We start from the raw sequence: 13,794 nt of genomic DNA, 5'->3' as shown, positions 1-13,794 counted from the left end.
TCTGGCTGCACTGTGCACATAAAAGGGCACACTTCCCTCTAGCCAATGCTCATCTGTTCTTGAAGAGCAGTTGTCTTCCCTGCCACATTATGGTGGTTCAGTCAAACAGACATAGGGGTGGGGAAAATAATCTGTGCCATGGATGAGGCCGGAGTAGAAGAGCTCAGTGTCCCGTCTCTGATTGTCATGTGCTGTTGCCCCTTCCTGTGATATAGACCCAGCTGGGAATTTCCCATTTATCCTGCCTCGTGCACATGGTGCAAGCGATGCTCTGGTCCACGGCACTTCTGTCACGAAGCCCATGGCACTGCTCATCTGATTCTGCCAAACATAATATTTCTCTGAAAAACTGATAATAGAGGTGAAGAGTTTTTATAATCCTCATGGGCATCAGGAGAACACCTTTCTATTTGTTTGTCATTGCTGACAGAAAATAACAAAATGCTCAGTGTGGGAACTAAGCGTTATGCACTCCCTGTGTTAGTGAGCAGGGTAACCCCCTGCCTCATGTGCCATGTCCTTGTGTCAGACTAATAGCATGTGTCAGGTTTGATTTATTTTCCTCCTTTCCCATGCTATGTTCTTTTGGTCCAAATTTCATATTCCACAGCACATTCCCCAACTTGGACAGCATCTTTAGCAGAGTTTTATGTTACAGGAGGTGGCTGGTTACATAATGTTGCCACTGGATATTCCAGGGTTTTTGCTTGGGGATGTAGATGGAAAGGCAGAAGAAGATAAGGTCAATAATCCAGATTTTCTGAGGTAACAGAAAGGAACTTTAGTGATTTCTCACCTCTTTATGCTGTCTGCTAGTGGGCCAGAATTAAAATTTCCTTGCTCCTCATTTTTGGTAAAGCAGAAACCATTTGCTGGTACAACTGTGCTGCTGCCTCTGTGATCTGCAAGGTCCACACAGTGTTCTCCCCTGTGCTGTGAATTTTGATCTTTCTTTATACTTCTTTTTCTCCACTGTAGTACCCAGTCCTTTATCTAATCCACTGCTGGATTTTGAAATACTTTTTATTTTTAAGGGAGGGCTGGGATCACAGAATCACAGAATGGGTTGGGTTGGAAGGACATTAAGCTCATCTCGTTCCAACCCCCTGCCATGGGCAGGGACACCTTCCACTAGACCAAGTTCCTCCAAGCCCCATCCAGCCTCGCCTTGAACATTTCCAGGGATGAGACATAGACAACTTCTCATCCTCATTGTTTTATAAACAGCCAGAGGTGAAACGTTTCCTCTCTGTGGATGCAGAGTAAAGCCGGGTCCCTGGGTCCCAGGCACAGCACAGAGCCAGCGGGGACGTCAGCCTTGTCCCACCCTCACCTTGGGCTGCTGGTAGGTTATTTTTAGGCTTTTTTGGGGGGTGTTAACGGAAGGAGGGTCTGAAATCTTTGCTCGGACTCAACATACACTTCAGTGCCTCAGTCAGTTAAATGAGTTACATTATGTGCCCATGAGGGAAATCTTCAAGTTCTGCCGTAGCGTCCGTAGTGTTATAACTGAACATATGCAACCCTGGAAGTCTGAATGCAATTTGTTTTTTCATGCAGAGTTCAAGTTTGTGGGACACAATTAATAAATGAGGAAAAACCCAGCTGTGCTGTTCCGTAGTAAAGACTTGTATGCCTAAAGCAGCTAATCAGGAACAAATTTAAACAAATGGCCATATTAACACATTGCAGTGAACTCCATTGGTCTGCCTCTCTTATTTTGTTCACAGAAAGGTTATATTTGGTTTAATTTCTAATTTGTCACCTCGTGCAGGCTTCCTGTCTCTTGCAATGTGAATCGATTTGGCACTGAATCAAAAATCATAGGGCTGAATTTCTGAAAGTCATAATTTCTACTTAGGTTTTGAAATCTAACCTTTTGAAAAGCCTCATTTTCTACTTAAGCATAAGGAAAGGGAGCCGAGATTTTTGAAATCGCTCTCTGCAGAACACCCTTTTTGCTTGCAGTACTCAGTAACTAAACTCTTCAGCTATTTTTGCCAGTTCACTTAAAAGATTTTTCTGCCGTAAGAATGCGGTCATAAATTTGCGCAGAGGACACTTGGAAATCACCCAGGATTTCCCAGGAATTTTTCATGAGAGATTTGTCACTACTTTTTTATAATAAATTGCCCTATCTGGCAGTAGGTTTTTCCCAACAAAAAACCCTACTAAAATCGCTAATTTCAAGTGATGTGCCAGCCTGTTAAGTGAATCAGATAGAACAGTAAGTGGGTATGCAGGCTAGCTATGGTCCCTGGAATAAAAAATACAGGACAGGAATGGAGCAAAGTGCTGCTCTGTGTCTCACTTGGGTAAAGGCAGGTTGGAACTCGCTGCTGTCAGTGTGTTGGGAGCACAGCTGATATTTCATTTGTGCTCCTGGGACAGAGCAGAGTCAGAGCAGTTGCAGCATCTGACGGATCAGGAGAAATGTTTCGTTTTAACTGAAATATTAACAAAAAGCATGCTAGAGAAAGGTGAAAATCAATATTATTAGTAAGAGCAAATACATTCTGATGGCAGTACCGGCACAGTAGTTTTACGTTAAGAGACTGGAAAGAAAAAATCCTGTTTGAGAAGTGCCTAAGCTATACTTTGCATATCAAAAGTATGTGCCACACAAAAAAGACTGAGATCTCAGATATACATTTAGCCAGGACAGATACTGAAGTCCCACTGGACCTGTTTTTTATGTAGAAGGACTGCTGCTTTAGGAATAACTAGGCCTTGATGATAATGAGAACTGGTGCAGTAATTTGTGAGTCTCTCCATTTAATTTCAAAGGGACAAAAGTTACCAGTCAAGGATTATGAAAATCTAAGTCTCCTTGGTTTGCCAGGTCTGTGGGCTCTGTGTCCTCAGTCAAATTTCTGTTTTGGTACAGAAAATATTGCTGCTTTGCACCGAAAATATCAGTGTTTTGCACTGGTCTGAGATTCGAAGAAGGGTAACTCATACCGAAACTTCTGCGCAGCACTTCCGCACCGAGGCGGGAAAGGAGTTATTGTGCAGGGAAGCTTCCAATTAAGCAGAAAAAGGAGTTGGTTTGCTTTTTGAAATAACATTTGACATATGTGAAATCAATTAGCAGGAATTTAACAGTTCATTTGCCTGGTTTCAGGTCTTATCAGCCAGACAGCCCTCGTAGCTTGTGCTGTGGAGTCTCCCACCAGATGCCATGTATTTAAGATACTATGAAAGGCCCATGTCTTGCTTGCCCTGACTTCATGGGTCCAATTCACCTTTCATCTCACAATTTGTTTACACAACAGCAAGTTAACTTGCGTACTTTAGATACTGGTGTAGCTCAAGAGTAGTAATATTTCATTAATATTATTCATTATTATTTTTCCTGGAGGAGACAATGAACTGTGAGGTTTCAGCAGTATTTTACTTAATTTAGAGGTAAATATTTGAAATCATACCTTTTAATTAATATTTTGTTTAACTGTAAAATTATAAAACCCCATGGATGTATTCATTTATTAATGTAAATATTCCCTGGCACAAACCCCTCTTGCAAAGCCTTTAGGAAAGGTAATACTTGGCAGCTCTGGTTTACCTTGCCTAGCCCATTCCTGGAGTAACTTTAGATAATTAAATTCCTTGTGTTGGAGAGCAAGGCTTTTAAGGCATTCCTGGTTTTGTCCGGCTTTAGATTCTAAATCTGCAGTTGAAAAGAAACATCTTTTTTGTTTGGTTAACTGTTCCTCCCCCTCTCGCCACCCTGAAAGTCTTTTTTTCCTGCCCCCCTCTCTCTTTTTCTTTCTTTTTTTTTTTTAATCACTAAGGTTGGAGGCTTTTCTGCCCTGGTTTAGCTCAATAATAGAGAAATGTTTAATACTTAAAGTAGACTAAAAATATTTTGCAGTTATGTTGCAGTCACATAGTTTCTAGTGCTGCAAAGCAAAAAACTCGCTTAGTCACCTTTCGGTGGAGTTCTTATTTTAATAAATCTGTGTAAGTACATAGAGTCAAGCAGTAAATACATAGCAATAAATGGTGGGAAATACACTGTGCTTATAATTGTCCTTACCCTCTTGTAGTTGTGTGTGCCACCTTTAATAGGTCTATGTTTTCTGGTATGTCTCTGTTACCATCACCCCCAAAGACAGGAAAGCATTTTAAACGCAGTCAGGGACTGTCACATAGAGAAAAAATGTGCTTAGAGACTTTTTGTGAGTGGATGTTTAATTTGAAGTATGACTGATTTTAGCTTATAAAACCCTTTAGTTTTCACAGAAGAGTAAGGGAGGTGAGTAAGGACATCAGGGTTGTTATTTTGTAACTAGGAAGTAATAATACTGGAGAACAGCTTACAAAGTTACCAGGAAAAGGCAGCAGGAGAAATAATTGGAAGACAGTCTTCTCAAGGCATTGAAGTGATAAAGAAGGCTTGTTTGCTAGTGTCTGGAGTGGGCATCAGACAGCACAGTTCTTGGAAAACCAACAAAATCTTCTTGCTATTCAGTCTTTGCTTCTCTTTGTGCACTCTTCTATTGGATAATGGCCTCTCAGATTAGCTGTGCTAAATGTAAAAGCTGCTAATCAATAGCACGAAGGTGTGACCAAAATTGCATCCCACAAGCCTACAGCTTAAACAAGGAGCTGGAATCGAATGATTGGACAAAAGTGTAACAAACAGATCAAAGCAGCTATTTACCCGGAATGAAGCCAGTAGGAAAAATGAATTCATGCTGGCTTTAAATAGATACAAAGGTTACTTAAGGTAAAATGTGCTGTTGGAGTCTCTTGTGAGAGAGGAGCAGACTATGGGTGATTTTGTGGTGAGTGTTTTCATGTCATCTTGGCCACTGAACTGTGTTGCAGTGACTATTGAATTCCAGATGCTTTCAGCATCTCTTGAGCAGCCAGTTTATTGAGGAGTAATACATGCTCATGTGGGGCCTCCAAAATGTCAGGGATAAGTGGGTGATATAGCGGGTAAAACACAGTAACTGCACAGTTTTACATACAGCGGGAGTAAAAGACTTCAGACTTGATAAGAAACGTGCTACCTTCTTTCATGTTGTCATCCTGAAACTAAAGCTATCATTCCAGAATACTCAGAAACGTGTCAAAGGAAAGAGCTTTGCCTATTTTCTCAGACAGCGAAAGCAAAACAGAAAAGAAGAAAAAACCCATGTATTTTTCTACTGCAGTCTCTTTACATATCTCTGTTATGGACATTCTGAAGTGATATCAAAGGAGATAATGGCTAATCAGATCCTTTAAGTATAGTGTGGGAGTTTGAAAGGGAAACCACAAACTCTTTATCAATTCTAATGAGTTTGTGTTCAGTGTATTGGAAGAAGAGCTTTATACCGTGATTTTTTTTTAACATTACTCTGTAATGTTCTTGATGAGATTGTAGGAACCTTGGTATCTTCTTGAGTGCTTTTTCAGTAGTCTCAGATGTGATTTCCAGCTCCCACATGTGAAGTCAAGTTGCAGAGGTATGGCACATACATGTCACACCTACCTTCTGCTGCCCTCCTGGCAGTGATTTAAACCACTGAGGCAAGAATTGCTTGTGGACATCTGTAAGAGCTCTTTTCCTTCCTCTCTTTCCATTTGAATCTCCAGGCATATTTTGGTCTTCACATTAGACACAAGAACTACTTTGATAAAAGCATTTTGTCCAGCAAGGGAGTAATCATTTTAAAGCAATAGAGAAAGGCTTTGAAGAGATGAGAAAGATCACAGAATGTGCTTGTTTTTCACAAGATCTGTGCTTCAGGCCATCGAATTCAACCTCAGAAGTCCCACTGGGATTCAACCAAGGCTCTGTAATAGGTGATGCACTGAAAAAGTGGACAAGGTTGCTTATATCTGAAATCTGATGTTCAAGACCTTGTTGAAATGGGGCCCTACTTGGTGTAAACCTGCTTTAATTGAAAGAGAATAGATTTAAATGAGATATGAGGAAACAATCCTTCCCTGTGATGGTGGTGAGCCCCTGGCACAGGTTGCTCAGAGAAGCTACAGCTGCCCCATCCCTGGAAGTGTCCTAGAGCAGCTTGGACGGGGCTCAGAGCAACCTGGTCTAGAGGAAGGTGTTCCTGCCCATGGCAGGGGGTTGGAACGAAATGATCTTTGAGATCTTTTCCAACCCAAACCATTCAGTGATTCTGTGTTCTAAAGCCCAGCTGCAGTAAAGCACTTGGACAAGTGGCAGCACAAGTATATGCTTGTATTCAATGGATTTGCTCAACAGGACATAAACAGATGATTAGAGCTGCCCAAGAATGCTGGAACCGCCTGAGTGTCCTCAACAAATGTTGACATAGAGTACAGTTTTAATAATATTTCACAAAACCTGTGTGAGTTTGTCAGGGGTTTTCCTCTAAAAGATAATTACCAAAAAAAAAAAAGTGGTTTTTATCAGCCCAATCCCCACTGTCTAGAGCAAACAGGAAGGTTTTACATAAAAATAAGCTTTGGATGTGTGTGTGTGCGCATGTGTAAACACATGGGGTGAAGGGAGAGGGCAAGGTCTAGAGTTTCTGTTATTTTTTCATCAACTGAGTCTTTTTAATTTGTTTTATGTAGAGTGCAAACTTGCTTGTTTCACAGTTTAATGGTGAAAGATTTTTCTCAATGTTTGCTTCTGCCCAAAGCTTGTGGGCCTGATCCTCACTTGTATCAATTCCCTTCATGCCACTCTAGCAGTGCAAAACAGCCTTTAGAAAGGACTTTCAATGAGGGTATAATGCAAGCAAGAGCTTTGTTTTGAAGCAAAGACCTTAACACCTTCACTAAGGTCCAATTGTTACGATCAGTTCCAAATACTCACGTGGATTGGACCTATACTGAAAATAAGTGCAAACCCATAGAGATAAATACGACAAAATCACAATTATGGATCTAAATTGTCAGCAGACCTCATCTTTTATAAAGGATGGAACCTCTGAGGTGAGGAACTTTCAAGAAAATCAGGCTGCACTGATCACCTCAAGTAAAGATTCTCAAATCCCTATTGAGGCTTTGCCCATTGTGCAAAAGAAATGGCCTCTGACTGTAGCAAGTGCCATGTGATGGTGGCAGTGGGGACTGTACCCATGTAAGAAGGCACTACTACAAAGAGCAGGATAATGGCCTCTGTGCATCCTCTGATGTGTCTTGACAGCTCTCTCCCTTCCCCTTCCCTTCCAGGTGAACGCCCCTTCCACTGTAACCAATGTGGAGCTTCTTTTACCCAGAAGGGGAACCTGCTGAGGCACATCAAGTTGCACTCTGGGGAGAAACCGTTCAAATGTCCCTTCTGCAGCTACGCCTGCCGGCGGAGGGACGCCCTCACAGGACACCTCAGGACGCACTCTGGTGAGCCCACCTTGGCTTCTCTTCCCAATTCTTCCTTCCTTTGTCACTACCGTCCCAGTGAAGCAGGTAGTGAAAATAACTGTGTGTTCCTGGTGGCTCTGGGTCTGTACCATCCTCCTCAGATAGTGCAGCTCTCCGCTTTGGGAAAGCCTTGATGTGAATCAGAAAAGTTGTGGTTCAGCCACACCTCTCCTTTTGTGTAACTGAGCTCCTCTGCTGATGCTATCACATTTCCCTCTGAATGTCTCCTTGGGTGTATCCAGGCTCCGCTGGCAGATTGTTTTGACACTCTAGGCCCCAAAGTGGCTGTGAAATTCCAAGGATCAGAAAGGATAACCCTGGGCTCTTGGAAGCCTGCTTTGCAGTTCATACCCATTTCTTCATCTAATAAATGCCATATGCTGGTAGAGGTCAAACTTGTTCATCTTTCAAAAACCTCTGAATTGCATTTTTGATTCAGTTACCTCTTGCTGTAGAGTCCTAATTCGTGGCAGCCGCAGCAGCCACCCTAGAGCCAAAGGTGGTCGAGAGAGATTCAATTTCTCTTGCCTTGTTCAGTGATAGTATCTTGTCTCTATCAAGTCTACTTGATACAGTTGCTTGATATGTTGCAAAGAAATACGCACCACATAACTGCACTCTGGTAGTCACGTTGGAGCTCCCATGATCAGGATCAGATGTGGTTTTAGTCCCTGTGCACCAAGGGGCTGCAATCTGCCCACTTACTCATCTGTGTAGGACTCCTGAGTAAGATCTTAACTTGCTGCGCTTTTTATCTCCTAGAATGTTCAACTTGTGCGTTCGGGCCATTTATAAGGGGCTGTGTTTTTCATTGTTGAATGAGCAGAGATAATTGGACTGGTTACAAGTGACAGCATTTTAGAGATGAACTTCTCTGAGGTGTTAGCGAACGTGTGACTGCTGAAACACAGTGGCTGAAGTGCAGCTGCAGACAGAAATCCTGCATGAGCTTCCTGACTCTTCCTATGTGTTTCTCCTGCAGGGCCAACCTCACTTCATTAGAAGTTTCTGTTTTATGAGCATTAAGTTGGACTTAGGATACAGAGTTACCTTGGCATTTCCAAGAATAGGAAAGGATAAGCTAGTAAGCTCTTCCAGGTAAACTGGGGAGTATGCAGGAGGCCGTATTGATGGAAAGTGCTTACATAGAAAGCATGAGCATCCAAGGGAGTGCAGGTGTGGAAGAGAATTGCTTGAGTTGTCAGCTGAGAGGATTTGATCTGGAAGTCAGAAGGGAAAATGTCTGTGGAAGTATGAGGTGCAATTTTCACACATCTGACCATAACTGTAGTTTCAACTTGAAATTTAATAAAAACCAAAACACGATAAAAATGTTCACAATTAAAATTAAAATGGAACTGTGACAAAAAGCATCCCACGTTACAAAACGTAAACATTGCAGTTGAAGATTTTTTTCATCATATGAATATGAATTTTGTTACCTACACAGTGCCATTAATAGAGGTTGTTCTTCCTGTATGAAAAGCACATGGCTGATGGCTCTACTTTTTGCGTGAGGATGAAATGTAGAGGTGTGGGATTTTCCGAAGGCACCTAAGCTGCTTAGCACATGAGTTCCGCTGGAGCTCCTTCCCTAAGTGACTTAGCTCGCTGACTTAGCTGTGTTCAGCGCTGCTCAGTTTGTAATTTTATGCTTTGTTTTCCGTGGAGAAAGTGTCACCCCCTAAGCACTCAGCTACAGCAGCTTTCAGCAGAAGGCCACCAGGAACAGACAAGTGTTCCCAAAATGCTCTCCAAGGCAGTTCTTAGAGTACAGCTCACAGATGAAGAGTTAAAACTTGGATTATTGCCCTAAAACCTAAATTCTACATGAAAGTGAAATGCCACTCTGGACATGAGCGTGGTGCCTTTCTGTCCCTGCCATATAGACAAGCTGAGTTGACTTATGCACACCTGTGTGAGCCTGGATCATGGAAAAGATGGGTAGATGTTCCCTAGAGACTTAAACCGGTTTCATAACACTGTACTACGAACACTCTCTGCTTTAATAAAGCGCACATCAAGGTCTGTAAGTAGGCCTGGAAGGTACAGCAGATCTAGTAACTGCATCCAAGGTCTTTTCCAACCCAAGTAATTCTATGATTCTGTCAATGTTTACATCTTCTGCTACTTCTGATCAGAAAAGGAGATGTCAGATAAAGTATAGAAAGAAGAGGTTAAAAACTGTTTTGAAATATGAGACTTCAATCAAGTCTCAGTCCTAATGTCTAAACTGAGGTGTCTGAATATATTTTTATATTTGTAAGAGGAGAGCTCTATAGATCAGATCCTCAGCTGATATAGACTGGAATTACATCCCCTAAGCAGGAAAGTACTTCTGTTTTGCACCAGTTGAGAATCTGGCAAGTATCATCATAAATGCAAGACCAATTTCTTTTTTTTATGTTCTATGTATGTCCTTTTCCTCTTTAAATAGGAGAGTGCTCTTAATAAAAAAAATAAAACAACCCCCAAAAAAACCAAACAGAAACCTCACCAAAGCAAAACTCTTTTCTCCTTCCCAAGAAGGTCTTAAACTACTATGAAAGGCAAATTATGCAAGAAAGGAATTGAAGAATTTTGTTAGATCCTCTTTTTTTCTCCCAGCTAGTTTGATTTTTGGATTTTAGAACATTTTGTGTCAGCACTTAAGTCAGTGGCACCCTCTCACTACTGCCAGTTAGTCAGTTTTTCCTGTTCTTAATGCAGAGTTTTTATATAGTACAACAGGAAAGGTGAAAAAATAAGGAAATGTAATTGCAAACAGAAATTAGCAGCAGCATCCCTGAGATATCTCAAATAGCTGATACTACCCGTTAACTTTAAAAAAAAAAAGATAGCTTTTTGTTGTTGTTGTTGCTTTGGGTGAATGTTTTGTTCATGCTTTTTAATATTAATTCCTATTTATTTGAAAATGTTTCTAAGCATCACAATCTACATTTTGCCTCCCCTTCTCGTGCAGAATAATATCTTACTGAGTAAGTGTTCCCAGGACAAGTGGTTAACAAAATATTGCTCTGCATCTGTAATGCTGCTGCTGTTTAACCCTAAATAATTAAGGACTTATCTTGCAGTGATTTACTCCTGCAATTATTTACCTTTTACAGACATATGGAGTTCTGATGAACTTTGTGTCTGTATTTTCCTCCCACATGCAGCTGCTTTGATTTCAGGAGTATAATGATGCCTTCAGGACATAGTAGGATAATGCCTGGGGAGAGATTCATGCACAGAATTACACTAAGAGTGGGCATGAACCTCAAGGTACTTACAGGACTTTCAGATGTTGTTTTCAGAATTAACTCCATAGTTCCACAACACAGATAACACAGGAGAGGTGCCTGAGAAGGCTTCCAGGACAGGAATGTAAGGACAGGCTGTGGAGAGCTGGGGCAGAAGTTGGTAGTCCCCTCCCACAGGATGCACTGGAAAAAAACAGCGGGGATTGGCTTGGCCTTGCCTGGCTTTTGCTGTTTTTAAAGAGGAAAACATCCAGGCAAATCCAATCTGCTGATGGCAGTCACAGAGTACCTGCTGTCTCACCCTGAGACGTGCCCGTCTTCTCCATCCTCGCTGGAATTACACAAGGCAAAGGCAGATACAAACTAGATGAGACAAATTCTGCTGTAGGCAATTAATGAGCATACCCCAGAAGTTTTAAGGGAGACAGTTGATCTGACAGGTCAATCTGGTGGTTAAAGCACCCACACAGACCTCCATACTTTGAGAGATATGAAGCACAGCCTGATGCTGTTTTACCCCAAAAAGCCAGGCATCCTCAAATGGGCACATAAAATTAGCCGTGATGTTTTGACATGGATTTCTCTTGTGTCTAAAGCAAAGCCAAGTCAGCTCTTCCCCCATAATGCTGTTGTAAACATAAACAAGGCTTTGACAGTACTTGAAAAAGTCAAGGCTGCAGTGATGAGCAATCTGGAAGAGCCCAGAGCAAATATGAGTGCGTTAGTTTTCAGAGCAGGGCTTGGGCAGTAAGTGGTAAATGAAGGATGGGGTCACTTGCTAAAGGGAAAAAACCTCCACAGAATAGGTTTTGATTAAGCAAGAACTATCCATCTATTGCACTAAGCAAGGATGGTCCTGTGGGCAAATTGTTTTGTCATTAAAAGACTGTCTTGTCATGTGTACACACAAAATGGCCACATGAACCTTAATTCTGGAATTTCCTGATTTTTCTTTATTACCTTGGTAGCTTCAGTCATGTTTCATTATTGTGGGAGTATGTAAGTGTTATTCATATATGAAAGCAGTTTTACTGTTTATTTCTTTCTAAAAAAATGGGTAGTCAAATAATTATTTTTTCCTGTCACAGAAGCTTTTCCTCACAATACATTTTAAAATTTGCTTCCAAGCTACTTCTTTCCTGCTTAGAAAATACTTTTTTTCTCCCCCTTTTTTCCTCCCCCCTTCATCCTGCATTGCTGCTGCACGTTGTTTGCTACTGCCCAGTTCTTCAACAGCACTGAGCTAGTGGTACCACTTTATTGGCAAAAGAAAACCAGAAAGTGTTTGTTTTGAAAAGAAAAGCTTAGGCAAAAACTCCCAAAAGCACAATCTTAGCAAACTATGTACAGCGTGCAAGATAAAAGGCATGTCTAATTAGAAAGGAGAATGCCCTGTTCATGGAAACTCTTTCCATGTTTCTTGATTTGCAAGTCCATCTTTCTCATCTCTTCTTGTCCCTAAGGATTTCCTCCCAGCCCTTCCTGGGTGGCAATGAGCCATTCGAGGTGTCCCACACACCTGCAGTTGTGTGGCAGAACGGGAGAGTGATATCTGTGTGTGCAGATGTTCTCAGAGCTAGAAGGAACCTGTTTCCTAACCCTGATGACATGCCTGCCTCAATACATGTTTGGGAGAGTCATCCCACATGTGAGTGGCTCAACCTGGCTGAAAAATTGGATGAACAAGTGTCAGAATGCACAATGCTGTGTGTGAATGCCTGGCTGTAAAAAACCAGTGAGAATTAATGAAACAGTGGCAAGGATGGTTATTAAGAATAATGAGGAGTCAATGTTTTAAACTGCTTTTCTTTTATCTTGAGGAGACTTTTACCACTACTAACATCTCCACTCTCAAAAGGCCCAGTATCTACTCTGTAAGAATGTCATAATTAGAAGGATCTTGGGACCTGAAATTCTTGTTGCACTCTGAACTGGACTGACTCAAATAGATTGTGAATGGGGAAAAAAATTTGAAAAGTGAACACATAGGATGCTATCTGTGAAAAATCAAGCATGTATATGAACAGGTGAGGGGATATTTTGCATACCAATCCCATCTCCCCAAATGGGTTAGCAAATAACATCTTCCCTTGGTTGCGATGAGCCGGCGGGTATTTATTCTGTTGATCTGATACTTAGAGTTCTATTTAATCAGGCAGAGCTGCTCTTCCTCTCAGGTTTTCTTGCGCTGTTACAGTTAAACTCGGTGGAATTAACCTCATCACAAAATCATTTTGGGTTTTTCTTATCATTCTCTGGGTTCCAAACTCTTATTAGCATATGCACAGTACTGCAGCAGCTCTGCTTTCTCATTAATGCTTCCAGTACCCAGAGGCCTTCACTCTGTGCTGTAGAGTGTCTAAAATCTCTGGTATTCTGCTTCCCATTTATTTGTGTGTGAATTTTTACAAGGTAAGCTCCAAATGTTTACCAGGGTAGGAGTTTGTTATGCCAGGTCTTTATGCCCTGGGGATCCTTGTTTAAAATTTAATGCTCTGTAGAGACAACTTGTATCCCATGCTTTTGCTTAAGCCCTATCTGAACTTGATCCTTGAATTAGGGGGGTCCTCTTCACCACCAGAGCACTACTGAGATAAATATTGGTATCAAGTATATGAAAAGATCATCTTTTATGGGCTCAGAATTATCTAAATGTAGAAGCTTGGTCATGCTAAGCCTTTTCTACAGAGCATAATTACCGCTGAGAAATCTTAAATCAAAGAAATTTTTTGTTTAAAAATGCTGTGTGATCATGATCATTCCAGCAAAAGTACATTTGGGCTTTGTTTTTGGAGGAACTTGTGGAAAAATACTGTTCTACCCAAAGACAGGAAGTGTTCTCTTTTTGCTTCTTGGACTTTTGAAAGTCTTGAAATTCCATAAAGATTCCCTCTTATCTGCATTGGTTATGGATCAGGCTTTGACTGTTCTGCCCAGGAGATCTGTTTCTGACAGATAAAAGGGAGAAGCAGAAGAAGAGGTCCTGGTAAGCAAAGGTAGATGGGCTCTGTATCAACCTGGTGAACACCTCCCTCTCTTAGGATTGGGTATCAGCTTTTTTCTTTTCCCACCCCTCCTCTCTCTGGGATGTGTGATTGAGATAAGGGGAACAGATATCTTGCAGCTTGCTGTTTCTTGTGGTGCCTCAGTGTAAGCAGGAGGTAGCCTGTTCCTTTAGTACTTGGGGGCTGCCTATAAATGAGCA

The 13,794-nt window shown here is 41.4% G+C and overlaps 1 protein-coding gene across 7 annotated transcripts in view; it reads left to right on the top strand.

Moving 5' to 3' along the window:
* The window catches only part of IKZF2 (IKAROS family zinc finger 2), a 119,375-nt gene that overhangs the window by 64,443 nt on the left and 41,138 nt on the right, over positions 1-13,794 (top strand). For 6 of the 7 annotated variants that reach the window (XM_027678016.1, XM_027678015.1, XM_027678014.1 and 3 more), the window contains one exon: positions 7,159-7,326. The exons of the other annotated variant lie outside the window; for it this stretch is intronic. In XM_027678016.1, the coding sequence (XP_027533817.1) occupies positions 7,159-7,326 (168 nt within the window). The remainder of the gene's footprint in view (positions 1-7,158; positions 7,327-13,794) is intronic. 7 annotated transcript variants of the gene reach the window in all.

This window comes from Neopelma chrysocephalum, unplaced genomic scaffold (assembly GCF_003984885.1).
Source record: "Neopelma chrysocephalum unplaced genomic scaffold, ASM398488v2 Primary Assembly neopelma1_44, whole genome shotgun sequence".
Taxonomy (NCBI): Eukaryota; Metazoa; Chordata; class Aves; order Passeriformes; family Pipridae; genus Neopelma; species Neopelma chrysocephalum.
The sequence above is the reverse complement of the archived record's forward strand: the minus strand, read 5'-3'. Positions and strand labels throughout refer to the sequence as shown.